Source organism: Gigantopelta aegis, chromosome 9, assembly GCF_016097555.1.
Source record: "Gigantopelta aegis isolate Gae_Host chromosome 9, Gae_host_genome, whole genome shotgun sequence".
Classification (NCBI taxonomy): Eukaryota; Metazoa; Mollusca; class Gastropoda; order Neomphalida; family Peltospiridae; genus Gigantopelta; species Gigantopelta aegis.
Genome location: NC_054707.1, coordinates 77,948,521 through 77,976,145, shown reverse-complemented (window position 1 = coordinate 77,976,145; position 27,625 = coordinate 77,948,521). Strand labels below are relative to the sequence as shown.

The 27,625-nt window shown below is 34.9% G+C and overlaps 1 protein-coding gene across 1 annotated transcript in view; it reads right to left on the bottom strand.

Moving 5' to 3' along the window:
- Window positions 1-4,735: 4,735 nt before the first annotated feature.
- Window positions 4,736-27,625, bottom strand: part of LOC121381124 (importin-7-like) — a 42,430-nt gene continuing 19,540 nt past the window's right edge. The window contains exons 13-28 of the mRNA XM_041510255.1: window positions 27,441-27,530; window positions 26,046-26,211; window positions 24,642-24,683; window positions 23,379-23,497; window positions 21,918-22,040; window positions 20,079-20,145; window positions 19,392-19,517; window positions 16,673-16,770; window positions 15,668-15,760; window positions 14,505-14,725; window positions 13,319-13,464; window positions 12,503-12,565; window positions 11,178-11,248; window positions 9,178-9,313; window positions 6,540-6,656; window positions 4,736-5,680 (exon numbers count right to left, since the gene is read on the bottom strand). Coding sequence (XP_041366189.1) covers window positions 5,592-5,680; window positions 6,540-6,656; window positions 9,178-9,313; window positions 11,178-11,248; window positions 12,503-12,565; window positions 13,319-13,464; window positions 14,505-14,725; window positions 15,668-15,760; window positions 16,673-16,770; window positions 19,392-19,517; window positions 20,079-20,145; window positions 21,918-22,040; window positions 23,379-23,497; window positions 24,642-24,683; window positions 26,046-26,211; window positions 27,441-27,530 — 1,767 coding nt within the window. The 3' untranslated portion in view covers window positions 4,736-5,591. The remainder of the gene's footprint in view (window positions 5,681-6,539; window positions 6,657-9,177; window positions 9,314-11,177; window positions 11,249-12,502; window positions 12,566-13,318; window positions 13,465-14,504; window positions 14,726-15,667; window positions 15,761-16,672; window positions 16,771-19,391; window positions 19,518-20,078; window positions 20,146-21,917; window positions 22,041-23,378; window positions 23,498-24,641; window positions 24,684-26,045; window positions 26,212-27,440; window positions 27,531-27,625) is intronic.

The window sequence follows — 27,625 nt, the reverse complement described above, 5'->3', positions numbered from 1 at the left end:
GGGATCTTTTATTTGCAGACCTCATGGTATATACCAGTGTTCTACCTGTTGTGGAGCACTGGCTGGAATAAAACCAAAAATAGCTCAATGGGGCGATTGAAGATCAATCCTAGACAAGACCGGCCTTCAGTAAAGTGCTTTACCATTGGGCTACTATACAAGTAGGAAATCACCTTCCATAACTGAACCATATGAAGTATTATGTGTAACAAGTGTATCACAGAATTTTGTTTAGCAATGTGTACATGATGTACCTTTCCCAGTCCTAGCTCAGACTGTGCATGTAAAATAGGTCATTTTGACTACCAGTGCAATGATATATACTTGAATATTTGGTGCACCGAACAGCAATCTGTACCATAGTTGCATTGGTCACTAGCTGAACCAAATACACGAATATATACATGTAATGCTAACTGTACAATTTGGGTTTCGAATTCACACCAACCAAAACGCAATACCGATTCGATTGTTTTGATAACGTACAAACCAGTTTTACAGTAGATCAAGTGCATAGACCAATCCTTTTTTATTCAAAGCATTACATATACCTTGATTTCACTTCTGTCAAAAAAACCTCCAACCATGATTATTAATAAGTTTTTACTTTAAAAGACTCAAACTGTTCTTCCTTTCTGCAAAACCTTTTCACGTTTGCATTCATGGACGTGATTACATATTCGTATTTGTTATCTCATATTCGCCACCATGTATAATTGTTACAACCCTAATTTTGACGTCTTCAAGTCGTGGTTGAACAATTTTAAGACTGCCCTCGTTCATAAAAAATATAACAATGTATACTAAAGAAATTATTACACTTGCTATACTGATTTTATGAAACTCGTGTCAGGATTGATGTAGTATCCTCGCTCTCGCTTGGGCAATAAAAAAATCCTGAAACTCGTTTCGTAAAATCAATACAACACACAAGCTCATATATATATATATGAATTTTGTCAATACACATTACAGTTTCAATTAATTAAAAACAATGTAGTAGATTTAAAATTTTTATTATGTAGTTGGTTTTTTCGTTTTTACAATAATACATTTTAGTAACAACTCTTAAAGATGGAGAACCCTGCACAAATTCTGCTGTGTATATTTTGGTGTTTGTTTTTACAATGGCATATATTTATTATTTACAAGTAATATATTTAATCCAATAATTTATTTTAGCAGAAATACTTGTGCCAGTTTCTCAATCTTTCTATGGATTAAAAGCAAACAAGAATATTGAAGCAGTCTTTATGCAAAATGAAAGTCTGTCATTCATTTAATATTTCTTTAAAAGAAAGAGAAAGAAAGAAAAAAAAAGAAGAATTTTAAGACGGGTCTAAATGCTAGCATGTACAAAAAAAGAAACCCCAGTAAATCAAATAAACTCCCTAAAAGCACCACCATTTAATTGTAACTATTTGGCTAGAATATAGTGACTGAGGTAGTCTATTATCATTAAATTAATATTATATCAACAGTAGTAGGCTAGGAAAATATAAATTATATTTTAATATTGACCTTCCAGTCTTCTAATTTCAGCTGTCGTAACTGAAAAGATTGTCGTTAGAATGACATCCTTGTAATTAACGAGTGATCTCAAAAACAGATCAATATATTAACAGATTTGACATAACATCAGTTGTTAAATACTAGTATGTCGCACATGCCATTTTAAGGCAACTCGCGTTTCATTTACTATCAAATCATCAAAACTCGTGAGCACTAAGTAGTCTGCTATACAGCAATCAACAACTAGATGCTGAATACATCTGAAGACGCCGACGATTTATTAAAATATTAAAAAAAGAAGAAAAAAGATCCCCTCCCCCACCCCCCCAACAAACCCACATTCATCCTTAGTGTTCTGCATTATTAAATACAATGTTTATTTTGGCTGTTAAAAAAATTATATTACCGTATGAAAGGCATGCACAAAAATAAGCTAGCACACAACAAAAATTCCCAAATTGTTACTGAAAACTATGGTTTTTGATAGCATCAGTAGACACAACGGGCCAAATTTACAAAGCCTGTTTGTGTCTTACACGCATGTAGCTACATTCATTTACATTTACCAGCGTTTAAGAAAAACAGGCTTCGTAAATTCAGCCCCAATTGTTTGCAGGGATGAATAAATTACCTAATGCCCTAAGAACACAAATAGCCCATTCCCTTAAAAAAAAAAAAATAAAAAAAAATAAAGGGCACTTAATATTGTAATTAACCAAAACACTGCAAAACATTCATACATTCAGATATAAAAGGTGATAACATTCATTAAATATTCAGTTTATTACACTTTTATTGGTTTAACAATGTGTTTTTCATAAAACTTGGTGTAAATGGTAAAAATATCAATTAGAAATCTAGTCATCAAAATGTCACTTTGAGAGTTGAAAATATCCTGTTTCTTATTTCCCACCAAATGGGTAATTATATATTTAGAAGTTAACAGGCTATAGATTATTCGGTCCATTCCTGGCATTATATAGAAAACATACATATCACACACGGATTATTTTGGCAAAACCTCATTTGTTTCATTTGCGGGTAATCTGCAGGTCAGTGCTTTGAGGCAGTGCTTGATAATATTTGTTTATGTTATGGAAGATTGGTACAAATACTATGAGAACTTCTCAACAATGCATATCTGACGGCAATATAAAAATTCACCAATATAGTAGTCAAGAGTGTGCGCGTGTATGTCGTTTCAAAACGATGGTTGTGAAAAACTGTGCCGTAATTAGTGTCAAGTTGACATTTCAATATTAGTTTTGTCACCAATTTTAACTATATATATAAAAAAGTTTAAATATCTGCCCAAATATCAAATTTGCAGCAGTCTGTGAACAAGGTTTTGTCTGAAGTACTTTGTGGTTCACTTTGTGTTAACAGTTTATGATGTGCTATATATTTCTCCATCAAATGCTCTTCTCTTAACATTTTACTAACAAATTTGTTGGTTCATTCTTAAGTCCATTCTTATATCCACTGTGACATCATGTAATTTATAACCATGTCAACTGTTAAAGGAAATACAACACTGTAAAAAGAGTAATCAGTTGCCTGTGTTAAAGATAATGTAAATATTACAGGTAATAGGTTTGTTGTTTTTTTGGGTGTGTTTTTTTTAGGCATATCAAGGGGAGGTAACTTTCTGATCAACAATCAAATTCAAGCACTTGTTTTATACTACAATTCAACAATAATCGAGTATTGAAAGAAATCTTCACTTCAATGTATAGAACTTTGTTTACAGGGTTCATCCACAAAATAAAATTAGACACTTAGCATTGTCAACTAATTAAAAATATTTCATATACGAAGAGACAAGTTTTTAATGCTACTACTTGGAAATTATACTTTATCTCAAGTTTCTTAAAAAATACTGACAAAAGCCAAACTATAAATACAAATAAGTGATGAACTTTCACCACATATTTAGAAACCACTGTGTTAAATTAAAAAAACTCAACTCATTAACAAAATTATGAAATTTAGTCAAATATTGTTTCAAAATGTTTACTATTAGGGCTAAAGTTGTAACCTAGACCTAGGACTTATTTTTAATTTTAGAAATGCCCGGTCAAAAAAAAGTGTTCAAAATTTTATATATAGATTTAAATTATTATTATGTTTTTGAACATGACGCAAACAAATTATAAAATCCCCTCTCCTTTTGGATTAAAGTCAAAATGGTCCTAATTAATTTTCTGCCCAGAGTTGGGCTCCTGGCCTCCAGAGGCAAAACCCGGGGGGGGGGGGGGGGGGGGGGGGGGGGGGGGGGGGGGGGTGGGGGGGGGGGGGGGGGGGGGGGGGGGGGGGGAGGGGGGGGGGGGGGGGGGGGGGGGGGGGGGGGGGGGGGGGGGAGAGAGAGAGAGAACATGCTCGAAACCTTAGTGGTACATGAGCAGGGAATTTTTTTTCGCATTGGATCGGATCAAAATGTTTTATGGTGTCCATAGATTTTCATTTTTCAAAAATATACTGTGCATAAGCGTAACCAGTGAATGAAACTGCAGAGTATGTCAAACAAAAACCTCCAACTGCTGATCCAGAACTAGAAAGTTAAAATCAAAATACTACAAGAACGTTAAAATAACTAAGGGGTTTTGTGTGCCAGTCTGTTTAGATCAAACATACAAACAAATTAGTTTTAAGCACTGTAAAAATAAAATTCTACAGTAAACCTTTCAATGTCTGTAAGCACAAACTGGTTGAGCATTATAAATGCACAATCAATGAAGGTCTTAAAGGGACATACCCTAGTTTCAACCCATGAAAATTAACCCTTAACTTTAGTTAATCTACAAACCTGTAAACATTTGGATAAAGTTACAACTGAGTAAAAACACGAGTCTGTGACTTTGAAATACCCTCTAAAAATAAGACTAAAACTCGACTCCATAACTGTTACTTCTCAGACGCACATGCGTTTTTTAAAAATATGAGAAATGCATATTGTGATATTAAAAACACCAGGATGACCAAAAACACTTCGAATGTACGGAAATTGATAATCTAAACAATAAAATCTAAGTAAAGTATGATTTAAATTATCAAAAACGGTTATAATAGTAAAAAAATATGCGTTAAGTGTTTAAAAACTAGGGTATGTCCCTTTAACTTGGCCTACTGTTAAATGACATAATTATGATGTGGTAATGTTAAATTTTAATGCCACTAATATATGATTTACAGTACACAGCAGACCAAAAAAAAAAAAACCCCACAAAACATCTACAAACTGTTATGGATGAACCCTGTATAGAAAACTGAAACCATCTTTCTAAACATACTCCCTACAACAATGTTTATTTATTTTACAAGATTTATCAAAATTTGCATATTTTATTAGCTCTGTATTCAAGAAATAACATTCCATATTAGAAACTTTCAGAATTTAACACAAGTATAAAAATACTTTTTCTTTTCATAACAAATTTCAGAAACAATATGCACCAATAAATATAAATTGTCCAACAACAAAAATTTATTTGAAAGAATATCTTTTGCATGAAGGTGCAAATTGAAAACCTGAAATACTGCATTCGTCATTTAGTAATTTTATGCTAACTCTGAACAATCACAAGTGTGTTCTTTAATCACAAAGAAACCAAATTCCCGACCAAAAAAACCAAAACGAGAAATGTGTGCCAGTGAAGTTGTCTGAACATTTTCCCCCCGAGAGGGTGGAAAAATGTTCACTCATGTCCACATGCTCCCTGCTTCTCCTAGGTACAATGTACTTCTCAATATCACAGATTGCTGATAAACAGGGACACTTCAGCTTCAAGCAAGCCAGAGTTGCTCACTGACAGAGTTCACAATAGGTCGTCGTCTTGGCAACACTGGCATTGTCCAAGGTTTTCTACACAAGCAGAAGCAACCAAAACAAGAGCAGTGGACGTTCTTTTCAGTCCACTTAAAGTCACCAAGAGTTCATTTTGCAAACAAGCACATATTTCAATAAATGCAGATTCGGCCATTCTGTATTCTTCCTAATGTCTGAATTGTTTTGCCAAATACTGAGAAATGAATCAGTCACCATCACATTTGCACTGTTTTGCTTATGCAGTATTCTGTTATTAAGACATCTGTCCCCCAAAGTTGAATGTTTGAGGAACTTGTTTATTTGTGAACATATAGCCTCCTCGTTCTTCTATTCTCTTCGATTCTGTAAGAAATAAACAAATAAAAAGTTGATTCTGTTTAACGACACCACTAGAACACATTGAGCACTGTACCACTGGGCTACATCCTACCACAAACAAATAAAAAGTCTTTGTATTGATATGTATATAAAAAAGTTTGTTTTGTTTGACACCTCTAGAGCACATCGATTTATTAATCATCGGCTAATGGAGGTCAAACATTTGATATGTACATGTTAAGCCTCTCTATAGTGGGGGTACAGGATGTAACTTGGTAGAAGAGGGCTTTCCTAATGAGTCCTATCACCCCCCCCCCCCCCCCCTCAAAATGTAATGGACCTAATCAGTAGCTGCTAGTACTCCACAAATAGTTATCAAAGACCATGTATGTTCTGCCCAATCTACAGAAAAGATAAAAAAAAGTTGTATTTAACAAGACATATTTATGGTTATATGCTGTTGGACATATGGTTAAGGATCACACTGATGAGAGGATATCCACTCCATGGGCTACTCTTATCAAATAACAGATAAGGATTTTTTTTCACACATCACCGCACAGACAGGATTAGTATGTATCAGTCTTTATTACATCAATGATGGAGCACTGGGCTACGTCTCTGGAAAAGTGAGGTTGAAAGATAAAAGTTTCTCTCACTCGACAGATCACATTTTTCTATTAAGTAGCAATGGATCTTTATGTACCAGACAGGATAGCACATACCACTGTCTTTGATATACCAGTCATGGTGCACTGGTTCGGATGAGAAATAGCCCAATGGGCCCACAGATGGGCATCAATACCAAACCAACTGTGCATCAGGCAGACACTTTTCCAGTGGGCTACGTCCCACACCCCCTTCAATCCATCAATGCACATACCTGCAGCTGCTTTCCTCTGATCAGCCAGTGTGAATATCTCCTCAATCTCTTTGAGCTGGTCGGGAGTCAGCTGACTCACTAGTGAATTATACCACTGGGAATCGGCTCCCTGTACGTCTGAAAATAATATGCAATATTTATAAATACCCCGTTTCTCAGTGACATATAAACCACATGCACAGTAAAAGAAAAAACCTGCTTATTTGTCTGAAAATAATACGTCATAATATACAGTCGAGACTGGTGTAACGGCCTCCTGTATATAATGGTCACCTAACCATACGGCCACCATAAATCCTGCCCAATGCATTTCCTTCTTTATTTTACCTGTATATAATGGCCACCTGTTCACTGCGGTCACTATTTTTGGATCAAAATAAATTACTGAACCTGCTTTAACAGCCACAAAATTACAATGACCACTATTTTCGTCACAAAATGGACAGTTGAACTTACCATAACGGTATATATATATATATATATATATATATATATATATATATATACACACACACACATGTATTGACCTGCGCCGTAACAATATAAAGTTAATCGTATTTACATCTTACGATATGGTGGTCATTTAAATTACAAGAAGACTTGTTATTGGTTGAAGGAAGGCTTGCATTGAACTTACATATATATTAGACTTGTCAACACTGACAGATATATAGTCCAGTAGACATTTGTCAAAAATGGCTTAACATAGAACAAATTGCAATAGATTTTTTTATGAATATCCACAAGTTAGTGGGGTTTTGAAAGTAAATTATTTTATATGTTCAGCGCCGCCAACCCCTAGCCACAAGTGAGAGTAGCATTCATGACAAGCTGAGCGTAGCAAATGCTATTTGAGCGTAGCATGGCCGAATGTCATAAACAGCCAAAAAAAACCCACCAAAATTAATAACTACATCATAGTAACCGCAAAAGACGGGGTCATGCTATTTTTAGCATAGATACTGCTTGTCGTCGGTTAAGAGATACGGACATACCCGAAATTAACGAATGCTGTCAAATAAATCGGGCGATTTGAACAAGATTATGAATGACCAGAATTTTGTTTTTAAAACAACATCAAAATGCAATAAACCCAAAATTAACTGTTGTGCAATGATGTGATCAGTACTAAATTTGAACGCTTATATTCTTATTTCAAGTTCAAATTAAAATTACTCTATTCGTAACTGGCATACGTTCTATATTCACGGCATGCAAGCGTAACATAGTACATGACACTGGGGTCGGCCTACAGTAAAACTACACGTCTGTTATTGAATGCATCTTACTATAACTGTTTTACAATGGTTTATAATCTGCAAATTATACTTTTATATGTTTGAATAAAATAGAAATAAAAGGAAAAACCAGAGAAATGAGGAATTCAGTTTTTAGTTACTATATTCCAAGATTACATCCAATTTTTTGTATAATTGCTAGAAATCGTCTGCTTTTCAACTGTACTCAACTGTAGACCTATAATTGGTGATAAAGATGAAACGTATACGTTTGCCAAATAAAACATAATTCGTTAGTAGAAACTTTAGCCAAATACACTAATCATCCAGTTATGTTTATCTGTTGCAAAAGTTATTACTTGTTTTCATTAGCGTATCGTACTGGATTTTTTTCAACCGAGCGTAGCAATTTGGGCATGAGTGTAGCAAACGTCAACTAAGCGTAGCAAACTACGACCAATGGGTAGCAGTTGGCAGCTCTGTATGTTTTTTCCTTTACCTGTATATAATAGCCACCTGTTGTTAATGGCCACTTTTGCGAGGTCCCTCGAGTGACCATTATATACAGGTTCCACTGTATGCCGTTTCTCAGTGACATAAGAAGCAGCAGCAGCTTTATTCTCAGTAACATACAAGCCATATGCCAAGTAAAAAAAAACCTCCTGTATGTTTGCAATTAATATGCCACATATGCACCTCATTTTTTATATAGTAACATACAAGCTACATATCCAAAGTAAAAACTGTTAAAAACAAAAGCAGATTAATATTAAAAATGGCTTTTTTAAACCACTGTCAATTTATCCTTCTGCCAATGATCAGTCTACTGACCATGTTACAAGTGCAGCTCTATGTGATGAGACGTTTCAGGTCAAAGATATTCCTGCTGCAATGTAAAATACTGGATCCCAAACGTTTATTCAATTCAAACATTACGGTTAGGGTTAGGTTTAGACTTTGAAAAAAAACGTTCTGAAGTACCTTATATGGTTAGTTATAACATCCAGCAAAGAATTTCCAGACAGATTAAAATATGTTACAAGCAAATGATAAAAAAAGTCCTACATGACAAACGACAAGTAAAACAGTCACTTTGAGACTACCGACCATATATATATCGGGGAACATTTTGTTCAGAATCGTGTTACGACTAGCTACACAAGTTTCAGAGATCGCTACTTAATTTTAAAACATTAAACAGGTTGCTAATCTATTCTCAGTTGACTAGAAATGATTATCTACTTGTTTTGCTTTTCATTTAAAAGCTAGTATATAGCCATTGCTATTTATCTACTCAAATACACTGCAATATAAGTTAAACAGTTGGCAACTGCAAAAAGTTAACAGCTTTTGTTAATAAAGCCTCATGACATAACCTCAATAACATGTTGGTGACTTACTTTCAAGGATGGTTTTGAAAATGACGTATTCGTCAACAGGACATTTCTCTTCATCCAGTGGAGTCTGGTAACTTTCTAAAGCTGTCTCTTCAGCACCATCATCTGTATATTCAGCATCGCTGTCGTCCTCATTCGCCTAGGTAGATCACAAATATGTATTAATATGCTCAATTAACAAAAAATGAAGGAAGAAAGTTCAATATTTAATGACACATTTTAATTTCCGTTATATGGCATCAAACAGATGAAAAGAACCACAGAAATAAAATGAGGAAACCTGCTGCCATCACGCCATGGGCTAGTGTTTTCCATTAACAGCAAACAGGATGGGACATAAAGGATTTTTCACCAGGGTCCCAATGTCTGATGGAATTGTAAAAAGTAACACAATTTATTCATATCTGGGACCCTTTATTAAGGCCACTGAATGATGGACTACTCTTTTTGATTAGCAGCAAGAGATCTCTTATATACACCATCCCAGACAGGATAGTATACACCAGTTGTGGACACTGGTTGGAACAAGTAATAACCCAATGGGCTCACATACATGGATCAATCCTAAACCGACCACGCATCAAGCAAACAATTTACCACTGGGTCATCTACTGCCCCACACTAAAAATAAAACCAAAGCCATAATGTTTTTAAAGTTACATTATCTGGTTACCATATTATAATTACAAACTTTCCGAATTTATACGATTTACTATATTCTGTTTGGCTGACGTCACTAAAAAACCAAGCGTTATCCTTCCATAAACCTCATAAAAATACGTCATCACGGAAGACCAAGATCGACTGGAACTATTTTTAGCTGGATGGGCGAGAAGCCCAATGACCCAGTTCGGGGATCGTTTTAAAAATAGAACAAGGAAGTGACCCGTTTTTTCGATTAAAAAAATAGGGAAACTGGATGAGATATTCATGTTATATAAAAAATTTTTTTACAATATATTTTTTATTTGTTTTTATTCTGTTAAAAAAAAAACACCCCAAAACATCCAATAGTATGTATACATGTATTCCTACGCTTATTTACAGAACATGGCTGATGGTAAGAACGAAAGAAATTATTTTTGAGTGTTTTAAGGTACACTTCTTGTACTGTTTGTAATTATAAGAATTGTTTCTCCTTTTTTAGGAATTTATCGATGTATAAGTCACAAATGTAGTATAAAATTGCTTCGCTATGCTACGCGATTTTATACCATTTGTGACTTTTATACATCGATAAATTCCTAAAAAATAAGAAAAAATTCTTATATAACATCATGTACAAATGTGAAATACAAGCTGAAATGCACTTTTAAAAAAGTCGTGTGTGTTCACTATGAACGGATATCGTCAAATGTATACGCTTGATTCGTCGCTTGATTTGCCATAGCTCGGCAAAGCACAAATGACAGCCTGTTGTCAGTTTCATTTAACACGTGCGTTTGTCGATTTCAAATTGTAGGGTTTGTCTCAAAAACTTAAAAAAGAAATCTTGCGCTGTAGTCATAGCTGTATCGACAGTCGTACCTTCCTATTTCAGAATTGATATTTTATAGTGTGTTAGTAGAACTTTCAAAGTTTAGTTTGTATAATAGTAACAAATTAATCACGTATATATTTTTAAAATAAAATATACTAAAGTAGACAATGAACGTTTTCACTTCTTAATTTTACGTCTTAAAATCGACAAATTCAAAAAAATATTATTTTGTTTGGAATGGGTAAAGTTGGGGTGTGTGCGTGTGTGTGTGTTTTGGGGTTGTTTAACATCAAAGATAAAGCATATTGATTTAATAATCATCCGACCCCATACAACCGTAAATAAAACGTGTTGAGTGCGTTGTTAAATAAAACATATCCTATCCATCTGCTGTTGGATGTCTAACATTTGGTAATTTTGACATATAATCTGAGAGATTGGGTGCATGTGCAGGGGGAGGGTATTGGAGGTCGAAACCCTTACGAAATACTCCCTTGATAAATGTTTTTAAAACAATACTTGCCGCTTTTTCTAACTTTTCTAAATATTGCAGTCCTTCATCATCAATCTCATCTTCATCACTATCTAGAACCTCTGAAAACAAAAAAGAAAAAAAAAATAGAAAGAAGTTAATTAGTAATATCTTGTATTATCAGTACACAAATAAAAATACCATTTTGTTAATTACTGAAAATATACAATGTATTGCATAAAAGTACTGTGAGTGGTTAACGATGACTAAATTTGTGTGTAAACAGTACTGCGACCTCGGCTGACGAACTATATTATAAAAAACACAAGCACGTTGTTTTAGCAGTGATATCTGATGAAAGCTCAGACCATGTGTTGTTTTAATTCAGCAGGCACTCTTAACGGGGAAAATAAAAATAATAATTTCTCATGCATTGGTTTAAAGTACACTACTATTGGACGATTTGACGCCAACAAACCAATCACCTTGTCGGTACTAAATATGACGTTATCACGATTTGGTAAAGCACACACAATGACGTCACATAGTTTAAAGAGTTTGTGTTTATGTCTTTCTGGTTTCAGTGTTAAACTTGTAATAAAATGGTTGTTTAATGCAATTTATTATAGATATTCTTTACAGAATATATATAACTTTGGGCTTTGAAAATTATCCATGAATCGTGAATAAAATACAAAGTTAAAGCAATACCCAGAACAGCAAAGTAGTTAACGTCGTTTCTATATACATGGACGTGCAGCCGTTGTAGACTACATTGAAAATAAAGGCTTTTAAAAACCCCAAATACCTAGGGTAATAAATCGAATAACAAACTCGGTACCAGTTATATCAAATTTATGTCCCTCGTGAAATAATTTTCATTTGTCACTCGCTAAACCTTGTGACAAGTGAAAATTATTTCACTCGGGATATAAATTTGATAATAACTGGGAACTTGTTTATTATCCTCTATATATCAATGGTTTGTTCCGTGTGAATTTAGTAACTCACTGTCAATACCATTGCCATTACTAACATTTTGAGTTTAAAGCAATGTTTTTCACAGTACTGGTATTTTTGTCTTTTGTTATTTAATAAATATAAACATTCTATTGTGTACAGAAAGTACTGCACACAATAGTCCGAGAACACATTTTGAAATATTCTAGGCTGATAATAAAATATCCACAATTAATTGAACATTTCAACTTGTTTTAACTGTATTATGTTCATGCATATTTAATATTCTAGGCTGATAATAAAATAATCATAATAAATGTAACATTTAAACATGTATTTTTAGCAATTCTTTTTCTGATCTACATACATCCATTCTAGCAGACACTGTAGGAACCTTTGCCACATAATCGTTTTACCCGTTTCGTTTTCTTCATCTATTTCCTCTTCATCCGATGATTCTTCATCTTCATTTGCACGACCTAAATAATTATTAAAGGCAAATAACTCACATCATTATGCAGTCAAGCTAAGTGCCAGGCACAACCTAGATGAGCATTGACTTGTGTCAGAAAAGTAATTAACTTCTTTCTATTTTTTAAAAGATATATTTGTTGGGAAAATAACAGTTGACAGTTTTGAGCAGTAATATTAAATGTAGTTGATGGCTGTGCCTGTTTCTGCCAAGTAATTAGCATAACAATGATGACAATGCTATTGCCCAAATAATCTTAAATGGTTTTACGAGCTCTTAAAACATATTGAATGTTAAAAATTTATCAAAGAACAAAAATAAAGAAAGAAATGTTTTATTTAACACATTTTATTTACGGTTATATGGCGTCAGACAAATGGTTAAGGACCACACAGATATTGAGAGAGGAAACCCACTGTCGCCACTTCATGGGCTACTCTCTTCGATTTGCAGCAAGGGATCTTTTATATGCACCATCCCAGACAGGGTAGTACATACCACGGCCTTTGATATACCAGTCGTGGTGCACTGGCTGGAGCGAGAAATATCGCAATGGGCCCATTGACAGGGATCAATCCCAAACAGATTGTGCATCAAGCGAGCACTGTACCACTGGGCTACGCCTCACCCCTTATCAAAGAACAAAGACAGAAACAGGGTAGAACTATCTGGAGGATTCTAGTATAAATTACTTCAAAAGGTCTATTTAAAAACATACTCCAATTTTATCAAAATTCCACGTATAAAGTTGAAATCTTACTTGCATAGGCTCGTTTTAAACCCTGGAACAGTAACAATGAGGCTGGAATAAGCTGGGTACTAAGCTCAGCAATTTCTGCTGGTCTTGTATGAGGCATGTTAATAAGTGAACACAGACCGAGAACACACACTTTTCTGTCATGCAATCTGAAATAAAAGAAATTATATCTGCAAGATTACAATCATACATACTCCTCAGTGTTAGGACATCTAGGAAACTTCCACTAGATTTTTCTTTTAAGCATGTTTTGTCAGCAGAGGAGAAAAGATATTTTTAAAAAAAGTGAGTTTATTTTGTTCAACGACACCACTAGAACACATTGATTAATTAATCATCAGCTATTGGATGCTAAACATTTGGTAATTCTGACTCATAGTCATTAAAGGAAACCCTCTACATTTTTCCACTAGCAGCAAGGGATCGTTCATATGCACCTTTCCCACAGACACGACAGCACATACCATGGCCGTAGACCAGTTGTGGTACACTGGTTGGAACGAGAAAAAAACACAATCAAAAGATATGGAATTCGCTACCATTTATTCTGAATTATATCAATAACTTGCATCTTGAGGAAGTAAGTCTATAAAGGTTGCATGGATGTAATTACACTAATTATTTTAACATTATGATATAATCTGCAATACATTTATTCACTTGGAGGAATAGTTGTAGACAAGGAGTCTTATGTATAGACTACCACATAAATGTTTTCAAAAGAAATAAATTGAATAAAACTTGGATAACACTTAATAGAAATGAAAGTAAACAGAGCTACAATAAGCTAGAACAAATGTGGTAGAAACTAATCCACACACACAAAAAAAATCCCACTCAACTAAACCAACTGAAAAAACCACAATGGCTTAGATTAAATAGAAGTAAACAAAAGGTCTCCAGGCCGTAACAGAGAATAAGAAAGAAGGAAGCTTCAATCACGTGACCAAAATAGGAAGCAGAGGTCTTATTGAAAGATTTTAAGCCATGCCATTGGCTGTTGGGATGTTCAGACCAGGGGCTAATTCACAAAGGTCTCTCAGGGTCTGCTAAACAACAAAGCATCCTCTTTGCAAGTCTTTTAGCATTGCACTGCGAGATCGCAAAGTTGCAAGTTTAGTGAATTACGCCCCAGTCTACTAACATATTGCATGAGGTTAGGCCAAGTAGAAAAGAAATTCACATTTACCCTAAAAAGCAGTCACAATCATGTATCCACTGTTTAAAGAACTGCGCTGCAATGGAGCCCTGCACATTGGGCATGGATATCTTGGTTAAGGTATCCAGCAACAGGTGTGTGTTATAGTAGAGGGCAGCTATCACAACTTGTAGGCACATAGTTCTCAATTCAGATGTCTGCACTTCACGTGTCAACCGCTGCAAAACCAACTCCACAAATGACGGAACGACCTGAAAAAGTAAATATCGTAAATATACATTTGCAGCAAATAAAAACCACCATCATCTTCATATAGTATGTTTTAATAAGAAGCAACTCAACTATGGAGAAAACTTGGAGTGTTTTCTCTTTTATAGATACATCACCTGTCCTCAAAACTAGTGCATATTCCCTACGGTTAGTAGACTGGTCCGAACATTCAGTAGAAGAATTTAGGCCATCCCATTGGCTGTTGGGATGTCTACTAACCATAGGGAATATGCACTAGTTTTGAGGACAGGTGATGTTGAAAAGAAATTAATATTTAACCAGCTGCTAAACCAATTCTGGTATGACAGATAAAGGAGTACTATTATTGTGATTATCACCCGACTTTGATCAATTTCCATAAGATTAAATGATATACTGATGGCTATTTTATATCTGAGCTGTTCATAGTAAACTGTAGATGACACCTCTCAAAACATGACCCAATGAAAACTGAAATTCCCTCAAACTGAATGTTTTTCATGGTCTCTTTTAAAATATTGTATAAAAAAACCTCTAAACCAAACTTTTTATTCACTGTGTATGTGTGTACATTTCAGGGTTCGAACTTAACGATGGCACCGATGTCAACTGCAGTCATTGAGATATAAATTGCTGTAGGTAGGGAGCATCAACGATGGCACTTTTTTGCAGTCAGCAAACCTCTTCAACAATGGTAAAATATATATACCTGGTGTACATTATCTGCCCATATTTAACATTTGCACATTTAAAATATGTCTACATACAGCAAAATAACCTTTCAGTTATGTTTATTTACTGCAAATGTCACTTTTAAAAAAAAATGCCATAGGCAGGCTCAAAATTGCTGTTAGTGGACTGTTTCATACATGGCAATTCTTTCAAAAATTGCTGTGGGAGAAAAGTTCTTAAGTTCAAGTCCTGTATTTAACAGTTTCTCTTACTGCATCCACTTTCCCGATACACTGTAACAAGATAACTTCTAGGAGTTTAGCAGCATGGCATTCTGGGTCTTCTCCAACATCAGACGTCAAAACCTACAAACATAAGCATTAATTAAGATCTGAATTTTAAGGACCATGTACATACTATCGTATTCACTGGGATCTAGTCCCACACAAATGGCTAATATTACGTTCAATAGTTAATATCCTTTTTTTCTTTATGTATATTTGAAACAAACATATTTACATCAATTACCGACAATCTAAATTGACTTCAACAAGTGGATTTTTAAATTAGTTTTTTTTTAAAGTTTTAAACAACTTTCAATTAAGAATTAAATTGCATTCATTTTGATGTTTACCATAGTCAGCCATATTTTGAAAATCCAGAAAATATTGAAACAGAAAGGAAATATTTCTACGAAGAATATGTCCAAAGACTAGTACCATTACATACTCTGAAAGCCAATTCAATGTAACGGAGTGTAATACAGTGAGAACTGGGTATGAAGAGATGCAGAAGACCATGAACGCATGGTGGGTGAATAGTTGTGCACACATGGAAATATGCTTATGTGTGTTTGAACATTTATTTGATACCAGCATATTAATTTCCAACATTTGACCAGTCAGTCGTTTGTGGGCATTCATACATACATGCTTATTCATGTGACAATCACTTTACTGTTAATTTCTTTAAACACTTATTTTATTGTTGGATGTCAAACTCGACATATAAATATTAAAAAATTCTCATTTAAAAGACTGACTGTTTTTCATGGTGTTTAATTATTTTGCTTTATATCACATAAGTACATATATATTAATCGTATCGCCAAATTTAAATATATTAAATTAAACCTTGCTCTGTTGCTACATATATCTTAATATAAAATATCTCAGTCTTTAAAAAAAAGTTTAAACAATGCCTACCTATTGTAAATGTTTAACATTTGGCAAAACAAGCTACTTACAACATTCATTTAAAAAACATAAAAGGCTTACTGTCTTGCACATTTCATAAATGGTTTGAATGTACTGTGGGTTTGCAAGGAAAGCATCTGTATCAACAGTGATGTAGTTATGAAGTGCTGGCATCATGTCTGAAATAGTGTACAACATAAATTTTAATGATTAAAAAATATAATTCTAAAATATATTAAGGTCTATGCCAAACCATCAATACTTGTGTTTCAATTACTGCCAATATATTATGTAGAAACATGTAAATAGAATAACAATGGTGGGAATATTTTCCAATACAGGTATTTTGAGATTTGCTCAGTACAGTACTGACAAAATACTGAATGGATAAATGAATATTTAAGGACACCCCAGCATAAAAAATACATCGGCTATAACACTATACTGATAGTATACCAAACAGTAGAGTTGGGCGGTATACCGTATGTACTGTTTGGTATCGGTATTACGTCAATACCGATTTACCGTACCGAGCAAATTTCAAAATACCGAAATTTTGGTATTGAAAAATATTTTCAGGAAAGCACTAATAATATATCAGACGAACGCTAAATGGATTAGTATAAATCAGACGAGAGCCTTGTGTATGGAATTTAATTGTATTTAGATGAAATTAGCGGGTGAGCCATAACATAGGCATACATTTAAAGCCGAGTATACCAAAAATAGCGCTTGATAACGGTATCGTGTCAATACCGAATACCGTACCGATACCAAGGAAAATCACCCCAAAAATACCGATATCGATACCGAACCTCAAATTTCAATACCGCCCACCTCTACCAAACAGTATATTGTAGATCCTGAAATAAATGCATCCCTAATTGAATGCGATCGACGGTGGGCAGACTAAAATGCGTCATGAAATTAATGTGAGTGGCCTCCCTTTGAAATATTACTTTTCTAACAATACACGTCGGTGTACCCTTCAGTTAAATCAGTTACAGTTGTCTTCAATGAGATCAACTCATTAACATGTCTGTGTACACATCAATTATCCTGTTTAGTTCCTAGTGTTTTGGGGGAGATTAACTCAAAGCATATTTTTGCTAAAATTTACACAACGTGTATAGTTACCTAAATCTGGCTAAACATTACATACTTATACTATTACAACTTTATCTTACTTATCTGTGAACGGCGATTTCAAAGTCACAATGAAACAACATTCACAAAATGGTATGCCGACAAAGTTACAGCAAACTTGAACAGTAAAAACAAAGACCAAAGACTCTGCAATTGTCACACATGGCTGGCATCTTGCTGGAGTATTGGACTATTAGTCTGTCTCGCCTATGATGAATTGTTTTCCAGTTGTGTTTTATATATATATATATATATATATATATATATATATATATATATATATATATATATATATATATATAGCGGATTCCATTCAGATTGCCATCCACCACATAGAGGGGGGTCCTGTGGTGGATAGAGATGCCGCCCCACACCATGACGCTGCCACCACCGAACCGGTGACGTTGTCTAACTTTAACATCAGCGAAGCGCTCCCCAGGACGTCTGTAGACACGAACCCGACCGTCATTGAATTGGAGACTAAACCTGGACTCATCAGTGAACATCACTCGACCCCACTGAACACGTTGCCACCGCAGATGAAGTGTGCACCAGTGACGTCTGGCCGTTCTGTGACGTGGTAAGAGTGGTGGTCGAACAGCCTGGAGACGGCAGCGTAGATTATTGGCTCTCAGACGATTGCGTACGGTTTGATCAGACACTCGAGTTCCAGTCGCAGTCCGCAGATTGTCACGTAATCGGCGTGCAGTGGTTGTGCGTTGACGTAGAGCCATATTGGTGATGTAGTGGTCCTCTCTATTTGTAGTGCTTCGGGGTCTTCCCGAACGTGGACAATTTCGAACAGAATTCGTTGCTTGGTACCGTTGCCACAGTCGGCCAACGACACTCTGACTGACACCAAATCTCAGAGCAACATTTCTTTGCGTAATTGCCATCCTGAAGCCAAGCAATAGCCCTTCCTCGATCTTCGATAGTCAGTTGACGTTGTACCATTGTCGAATTTGGAGTGTGCACCGTACACGAACGCAAGCTCCAATTATATGGAAATTCAGCATTGGGAACATGGAATACACATGCAAAGCGTGCAAATGAAGTGCTTTGTGAAAAAGCAAGTTATGGGCACTTAGCAGACCTTTCGCTTTCGCCCTAATTTACGTGCAAATGTAAGCATGTTTTCGCCATTAGAACTAGTCAATGACAGTGGATTTTAATTCATTTATGGGTTGCTTAGACCCACTTTCGTCAAAATGGAACAATACCATGCGTGACATTATGGTTTAGCTAATATAATTGACATTCAGAAAATAATGTCGAAAATATCGTCTGACCCTTAAATTCTTTTGAGTAGTATATATATATATATATATATATATATATATATATATATATATATATATATATATTAAAATTTTAATCTTTGGTGTTTTTTGTTTTTTAAAGTAATGTTGAACACATAAAAATAAATGTGTCATATTATTAATGCAAATAACACGACCTCGCATTAATATTATGATCGCATTGATTTTAGGATCTACAGTATATGGTATACCACCCAGCTCTATTACACACACACCCCACCCCCCCCCCACCCACCCCCAAACAAACATGATTATATAAAAAAAAACATTGAAATTAAAACATATATTTTAAATCCTATAATTTAAAACGTTTAAGGAGACTGGCATAACGGTACCTGTAAAATAGTCAATTCCATCCTTCTGGAACATCTGGTAGATCATGCCCAGCACCTCCCACATGTGGTGTGACACCTGTGAACTCGTCAGACTGTAGATCAGAGATAAAACCTCCTCATAGAAGTCTGCACAGTGAAAAGACAATATTATTGCAATATTCATAGATAGATTCTACAATTTATTTAAACAAAGAGGGGGAAAAAAAGTTTACTTTGTGAGACTTACAAATACTCAACAAGAAATAGTACATAATGAAGGAAGGAAATGATTTATTTGACGATGCACTCAACACATTTTATTTACGGTTATATGGCATCAGACATATGGTTAAGCACCACACAGATATTGAGGGAGTAAACCCACTGCAGCCACTTCATGCACTACTCTTTTTGATTAGCAGCAAGGCATCTTTTATATGCACCATCCCACAGACAGGATAGCACATACCATGGCCTTTGATGGACCAGTCGTGGTGCACTGGCTGGAGCCAGAAATAGCAGCCCAATGACGGGGATCGATCCAAAACCAACCGTGCATCAAGTAAGTGCTTTACCACTGGGCTACATCTCACCCACAGTACATAATGAGGATCTAATAATAAAAATAACTAAAGGTAAAATATTATAAAATGGAGAAAAACTTGTACAACAAAAAATATTAATCAAGTGTATTCCTATGCAACTCACCTATTATGTTTTGTTGAAGTATATGTCCTATGACTGTAAGAACTATTCCTTCTAACTGAATGATAATCTGAAAGGAAAACATGGCCTTTTAGTTATTAAATCGGAAATATATGAAAATAATAAAGTCAAAACACCGTATATTACCCTGTATTAGCCGACTCCTTGTATAAGCCAACCTCTTAGTTTGACCCTAAATATCAAGTACAAAATCATCGGTCTCGTGTATAAGCCAATGTCATCTTTTGTCCAGTTATACATTGTATTGATTTCAACAATACTGTCAACAAATAGACTTGTGCTTTTCTTTTTCATTATATTTTCTTCCCCTTTAATTATTAGACACAGTAATAATTATCGCAATGCTAACGTCATCCATGCCGTGCAAAACTAATTTACCAGTGATAAATCATAACAAGAAAATAAACAATTCAAGATGTAACAACATATCACTGCACATAAGTAATTTAATTATTCACTGGACAGCAAATAATAAACTCATTAAGGCATGTTTAATCCCTGTTTTCCCCAACTCCGAGAGAAAAGATTCTACGACTGTGGTCCATGGCTAATGTTTACACAAAATCGTTTGATCCAATCAATCAAGAGCTTACAAAATGATATAGACAGAGGTGTCATGTTTTTACCATTGAAATGACAATAAAGCAAGTAATTTTTATTATTCATCATCATCAAACTATTAATGCATTAAAGAACAAAAAAACTACATAATACTGCATGATGGGGTGTTTTATTTATACTGTGCACAAATTATTGTTACATAAGCTGTGAAAGGCTGTAAGGGTCTGATCAAAATTTATAAGTCTGGGTCGGAAGTGTTTGCGATTAGAATTTTACTAATCAATTTGTTGCCTCCGTGTATAAGCCGACTCTTCTTTTGGAAAGTATTTCAAGACTTCAAAAGTCGGCTAATACATGGCAATATAAAGTACTGCATAAATAATGAACACTATGTACATGAGTTGTTGTTATAATACCATTTATGTTATGAGTTGTTTTAAATTGTATCTAATGGATGAAACGAGTTGTAAAATAACTAGTATCTAATGGACCGGAATGCAGGATTCTATTTCTTTCATATACTAAAAAAGAAATTAAAAAAAATTTGCAACAAAGTTAAACGTCTTTTCCAAGTAAAACTTATTTATGGCACTTGTGCTCATATGTCACAAAGTTAAAGCCTGTTTTGTTTAACGACACCACTAGAGCACATTGCTTTATTAATTATCGGCTATTAGATGTCAAACATATGGTAATTTGGACATATAGTCTTAGAAAACTCGCAGCTTTTTTCCATTAGTAGCAAGGGGCCTTTTATATGCACCATCTCACAGACAGGATTACACATACCACAGCCTTTGATATACTAGTTGTGATGCACTGACTGGAATCAGAAATGGCCCAATGGGCTCACCAACGGGGATTGACCAGAGACCGACCACACATCAAGTGCAAGTGAGCACTTTACCACCAACTACACATCACAAAGCTATCCATTTCTATCGCGTCTGATTGGATGGTAGGGCCTTGGTGGCCGGTCATCACCTAGGAGTAGCCAGTCACATGTCTTTAATCTATAATACACCAATGTATGTTATCATAAATAACGAATGATTTTCTCACCAACGGGTGTGTAAGAAAACGAGTTTAAGAACATAAGGAAAACATGTTAAGGCCAGCAAAATTGAAATTTAAAGTGAGGTGGCATTTGAAAACTACACATCGGTGCATACAAGAACAAGTAAATCATGCAACTGTGACAACACCGGTGTCTCAAAATCACAAGAATAAAATTCTACATTTAATATTTCCATAACTCACCTCCTTATTTTCTTCCATAACACTGAGTAATGTTTCCATTGTATTAAGTACACCCAAGGCAACTATAGATTTTTCTTCAGAACCATCAGTGTCAGAATCCAGAACTTGTGCAAAGGTTTGAGCCTAAAACAAACAAGATTGCTATAATAAAAATATATATTTTTTCACACACACAAAAATCCAACTAATGCACAACCACTGTAACAATTACTGTGTAATTTGTATACATAAATGAACATATTTAAGAAACTATATCCGAAATGCTGTTCTTTTTGTTGGTAAAGTCTCAACAAAAGCTGTAATCTTTTACACTCAAAATTTAATCAATCAGAAATAATTTTGACTAATTATTATTCCCTTTTAATACCCAGGCATGGTAGTGATCCAAAATGGTTTTCAAGGAAAATTGTGCCAGGGGTCCAGGGGGGGGCCGCATAGAGGTCAAGGGGAAGAGCTCCTCGTGGGGGTGAGAGGGCAGCATCCCCTGAAGCTATTGAACTTACATGATTATAGAGGCATTCTGAAGCAGCTTTTTAAGTTAATCTCAAGAGAGAAAAAATCCATGCTTTTAACCAAAACATTAATTATGAATAACAAATGATCATTACTTCTGTCTTCCCACCTCATATTCATTGAAACAGTGAAAACCACTTCCTACAAAAGTGTAGTGTAAATCAATTTTGTGTAGGCATGCCTGTCATACACATTACGTACATATTATTAAAAACATCTTTTAAAGCAAAACATACCCAAACCAACAACAGAATGAGAGGCATACTCTTTACATCAAAACATCTCTTGGTGACAAGAACGTTCAAATTGCTAGTCAAAAGATATATCTTTTTACACTGTAGGCTCCTGTCAATATTGTGCGCCATGCATAGATAACAATGACTACACATGCGCGGAAGCTACCACTTCCGCTTCCTCTCTCTTAGCCTGGTGCACCGACACCACACAGAGAACAGAACAAGCAATTGATTCCCCCCCCCCCCCCCCCAGAAATCAATTTCTCCCCCTTTTTTTTTGCTTTTCGCGGAGTACACTGACTGAATATAGTATGAACATATTTTATCACTTCACCCACCAACCCCAACCAAATCCAAACCAAATATGTAAAGTTAAAGTTTGTTTTGCTAAAATAACACCACTAAAGAGTACATTGATATTGAATGTCAAACATTTGATAAGTTTGACATATAGTCTTGGAGAGGAAACCTGCTACATCTATGAATTAGTAGAAAGGGATCTTTTATATGCAACATACCAAAGACAGGATGATATATACCATGGCCGTTGATATACCAGTCGTGGTGCACAAGCTGGTATGAGAAATAGCCCAATGGGTCCACTGACGAGGATCAATCCCAGACCAACTGCGCACTTTATCACTGGGCTGTGTCCGGCCCCTAAATATGTAAACAAAGACGCATTGACAAACATGCTATTAAATTCTCTTACCAGATGAGTCATCATTTCCACTGCAATTGGAATAACGTCATCAACGTAAGTGCATACTATCCGCTGCATCACTGCTGTAAGGTCATCATTCTCGGTTTCTCGAATTACTTGTAAAAGTTCTGGAAAGAAAAAAAACTTGTTTATATTAACCTTTAGACTACTGGATTAATTTTTAACAAAAATCACGTTGAGTGGGTACAAGTTTATAATTTTTACTCGCATATATTCACTTAAATGTTTTATAAATACATGAAATAAAGTTCATATATGAATCGGTAAGTATTATTTTCGTGTCTTTTTTTGTAATTTTTATTATTTTAGATCGGCTAATGGTGATTAAAATTAGGCAAAAAATCGAAAATGTTGCGTTTACTTACGGGCATTTGTGGCCAGCTGTCCAGTATTTATGTCCATTATTCCCGATAACAGTGGTTTTCTGACCAGAATTTTTTTTTAAACCCGAACTACGATTCATATTGCAATATTTGGTAATTTTCGTTGTTGGTAAAACGATCAAATTTATTATCAAATTAGCTGTTACAATCAGCTATCGATCCCTGAAAATTACCGCGACGTGCCGCCATTGTTGTCAAGCGAAAATACTTGCCGAAAACCACTTTTTGAACTCAAACTTTCAAGGTATTTTCAATTGAAAAAATCAAAACAAAAACCACCATTTTGAAAAAAAAATCTTTTTTCTTTAATTATATTTCCGTTTCCGGTAAGTGTCGTGTGCAAAACGGCGGGAAATATGAATTGGGGAATGCACTGTATACAGTGTACAGTATATCGACTGACGTGACGTCGGGCGAGTTATCTCGCCTGCAGTAGTCAGAAGGTTAAGATCATTACAAATAAAATGAGTTTTCTGTAAATAGTAGTTTACAGAGATTCATTACTCCCTCTGTTGTTCCAGTTATAGCAACTGAAGTTGTCTTGTTAAAACAATAAGTCGTCATAAAAAATAAAAATAAATTAATTAAAAAATTAGGATAACATTTTTTTGGTCGGCTTCTGCAATATTTAAAGTACCCATACTTTTACAGTTATTTGACATTTTTATTTTTAAATAATTGCATTTCTGAGTGTTGCACGCTGTCCCGTGGTAACAAGAATATAACAGATATAAAGATAGCTTTTAAATTTCATCAAAATGCTAGCAGTCAGGGTATCACCACATACTAATTACCTTGTCATGATACAAACCCTTTGCCAATATTTCCACACAAAAAATTCAGCTTCAAACATGGGAGAATGACTCACCTAAAACAACTGGTTTCACAAATGGTTGTATGTATACTTTTGCTGCAATAAAAACAAGAACACTTAGAAACATATGCATGACAAAGATCTAACAGGTTTCTGCCTGAAAATTAATTTGTGGTAGGAGAAAAACAAACAGATCAAAAGTGCCCCATCTACAGTCCGTCCCATCCTCCTACAAAAATGTTTTTTGTAAATAATTTCGGTTTGGTTTGACATATGAAGAAAAGTAAATAAAAGTAAATAACAAATACTATTTTTGGGTCCAAGTTACAAACAATCGGTTCAGAAATAAATAACTTGCAGTAAATTCTATAGTATGAAAAAATACATTCCCTGTGGGATGGATTATAGGTGGTTATGGGTTTAAATCTTTTGAAATTGCTAAATTGCATTTTGATCTTCTCTGACAAATTTTAAATGATAGTTATATCTTACAGTAATTTTTCTAAATATCATAAAACAAATTTCCATTAATTTCAAAAATTTTAGAGTAACTAATTTTACACTTTGTACCCTCTGGCAGAAATCCAATCTACTTATAGGTAAGTGTGTTTTTATTTTCCACTTCATTTTTACATATGTATTTAAATTTCACAAAAACCTTTCGTATTAAGCCAACTTCACAAAACAATGTTTACTTTTTATAGTTAAACCACACCTATGATGTTTTTGTGAAACTGGTCCCCGGCCACATGCTATATCTAGACTCCAGGCTTTACAAAGTCTAAATTAACATCATAAAAAAACATACAGTTCAGACTTTACAAATTCAAAATCTTTTACAGACCACCAAAATGACAAAAAGAATAATTTCATATTCACAAATCACCAGGAATAAATGGTGTGTGCGCGTCTGCGAGAGAATGGATGAAAAGCAATTACATAATGAATAGAGATTATTATACGAGCATGTGTGTCATACTGATTTTACGAAACCAGTGTCAGGATTTTAGTATTGCCCTCACCAGGAATAAATGGTGTGTGCGCGTCTGCGAGAGAATGGATGAAAAGTAATTACATAATGAATAGAGATTATTATACGAGCATGTGTGTCATACTGATTTTACGAAACCAGTGTCAGGATTTTAGTATTGCCCTAACAAAAGTGAGGATAATACACAAATCCTGACAAGTTTCGTAAAATCAGTATGAGATACACACAAGTGTAATAATTTCTTTATTATCCATACTATTATTGTTTTTATGAATAACAAGGGCCTCTTATTTGAAATGATGTCACATTTCACATACAAAGTCTGAGCTGAGACTGGGGAAGCAACGTCATGTTACGAAGTCAAATCACAAAATTACGCCATGACACTTGTTATTAGACGTGTGCTTCATATTTTGATGAACTTGGTTATGTTGAACCATGTGGACAATGATGATCTTTACTGTTACCTTTCTCCTGCTCGGTGATGAGCATCTGAAGTGCTAAGGCAGCCTCCACTCGGACGGGCAGGTCTTTGTCATTGCACAGGCACTCCTTCACAGCCTCCACGGCCACGATCAGGTTCCGCTCCTGTTTGAACTTCAATTCACAGAAGTAGCGGATCACCCAACACGCCTGAATCAAAGAGCAAAATGACATTTCTGGCATGCATGGTGCTATATACTGGATATAAAAGTTAAAAGTTTTCTTGTTTTGTTTAGTGGCACCATTAGAGCACATTGATTAATTAATCATCCGCTATTGGATGTCAAACATTTAATAATTGACTCGTAGTCATTGGAGAAAACCCGCTACATTTTTCCATTTGTAACAAAGGATCTTTTATATGCACTTTTCCACAGACAGGAACACGTCTACCACAGCCTTTGAACAACTGTGGTGCACTGGTTGAAAAAAGAAAAAACTCATGCATGAAAATGTCAATTGCAGTGTTCTCGTCGTGTGAAAACAAAAGGGGGTGGCTGTGAAATCCCTCACCCTTCAACCCCCCCCCCCCCCCCCCCCCCCCAACCCCAAAAACAACAAACCAAAAAAAAGAAGAGGAAACCTTGGTTACCATGTATATCATTGTCAGTCAACTTTGTGGAAAGACCTACCCCTTGTTATACAACTCCTCAGTATCTGATTAAAAAAAAAAGTTAATATGATGTACAAGCCAACTCATGTTTTACGGACTTGAATCAAAGATATTGTCAGTTCGACATTCACTGGCATTCATTTTGGTGAACCGATCAGTTTTAAAACATTACTATTTTTAAAAAGATAATAGATTTTCCAAAATGATCCCCATGTGGGATAACATTTTTCTTTTCTTTTTATTACTATCTTCTTCAAATGAATTGATTGCATTGACATCGCTAGCTAATAAAAAATAGTTTCATTTCAAGGCGGTGGATTATTATTTGGCACCCAAGATAAATTATTTTAATGATGAACACTATCAATTCCGTTGTTTTTTTATGCCGTGATATCCTTAAAGGTTTCTAATCATTTAGTAAAAATTACGGAATAATAAAAAAAGACAGTAATTACAAATATCGACGTTTTCGTCAATTGAGTTTACTTTCATGACCTGGGAGCAGACTGATCAATTATTTTCGGAGTGAAAAAAGTGTGAATTTTGAAATAAGGAGCTGTATGCTGTAAACCATAGTAGGATGCAGGAAAATAAAGAGGGGTACAGAAATATAAAGAAGGGAGGCCAAGGCAAAAGGGGGAGGGGAGTGCAGCAACCCCCTAAATCCCAGCGAGAATACTGAATTGGCAATTTGACGTTTACTTTGTAACTGGTAAATATTCATTTGATAACTCAAAGAAAGCTTGGACAACTGCTATGAACTTACTCTTGCTCGAAGGTATCCATTCTGGCTGGTGAATTCAGGTATTACATGGTTTATCAACATCATCTCTGCCTGATCTTTGTAGATTTTACGCTAAAAAACCAAAAACAACCCCAAAACAAATCAACTAAAATCCTTTAAACAAAACGTTCGTTTTTCTAAGGCGATATATGAATAACCTATTTTTA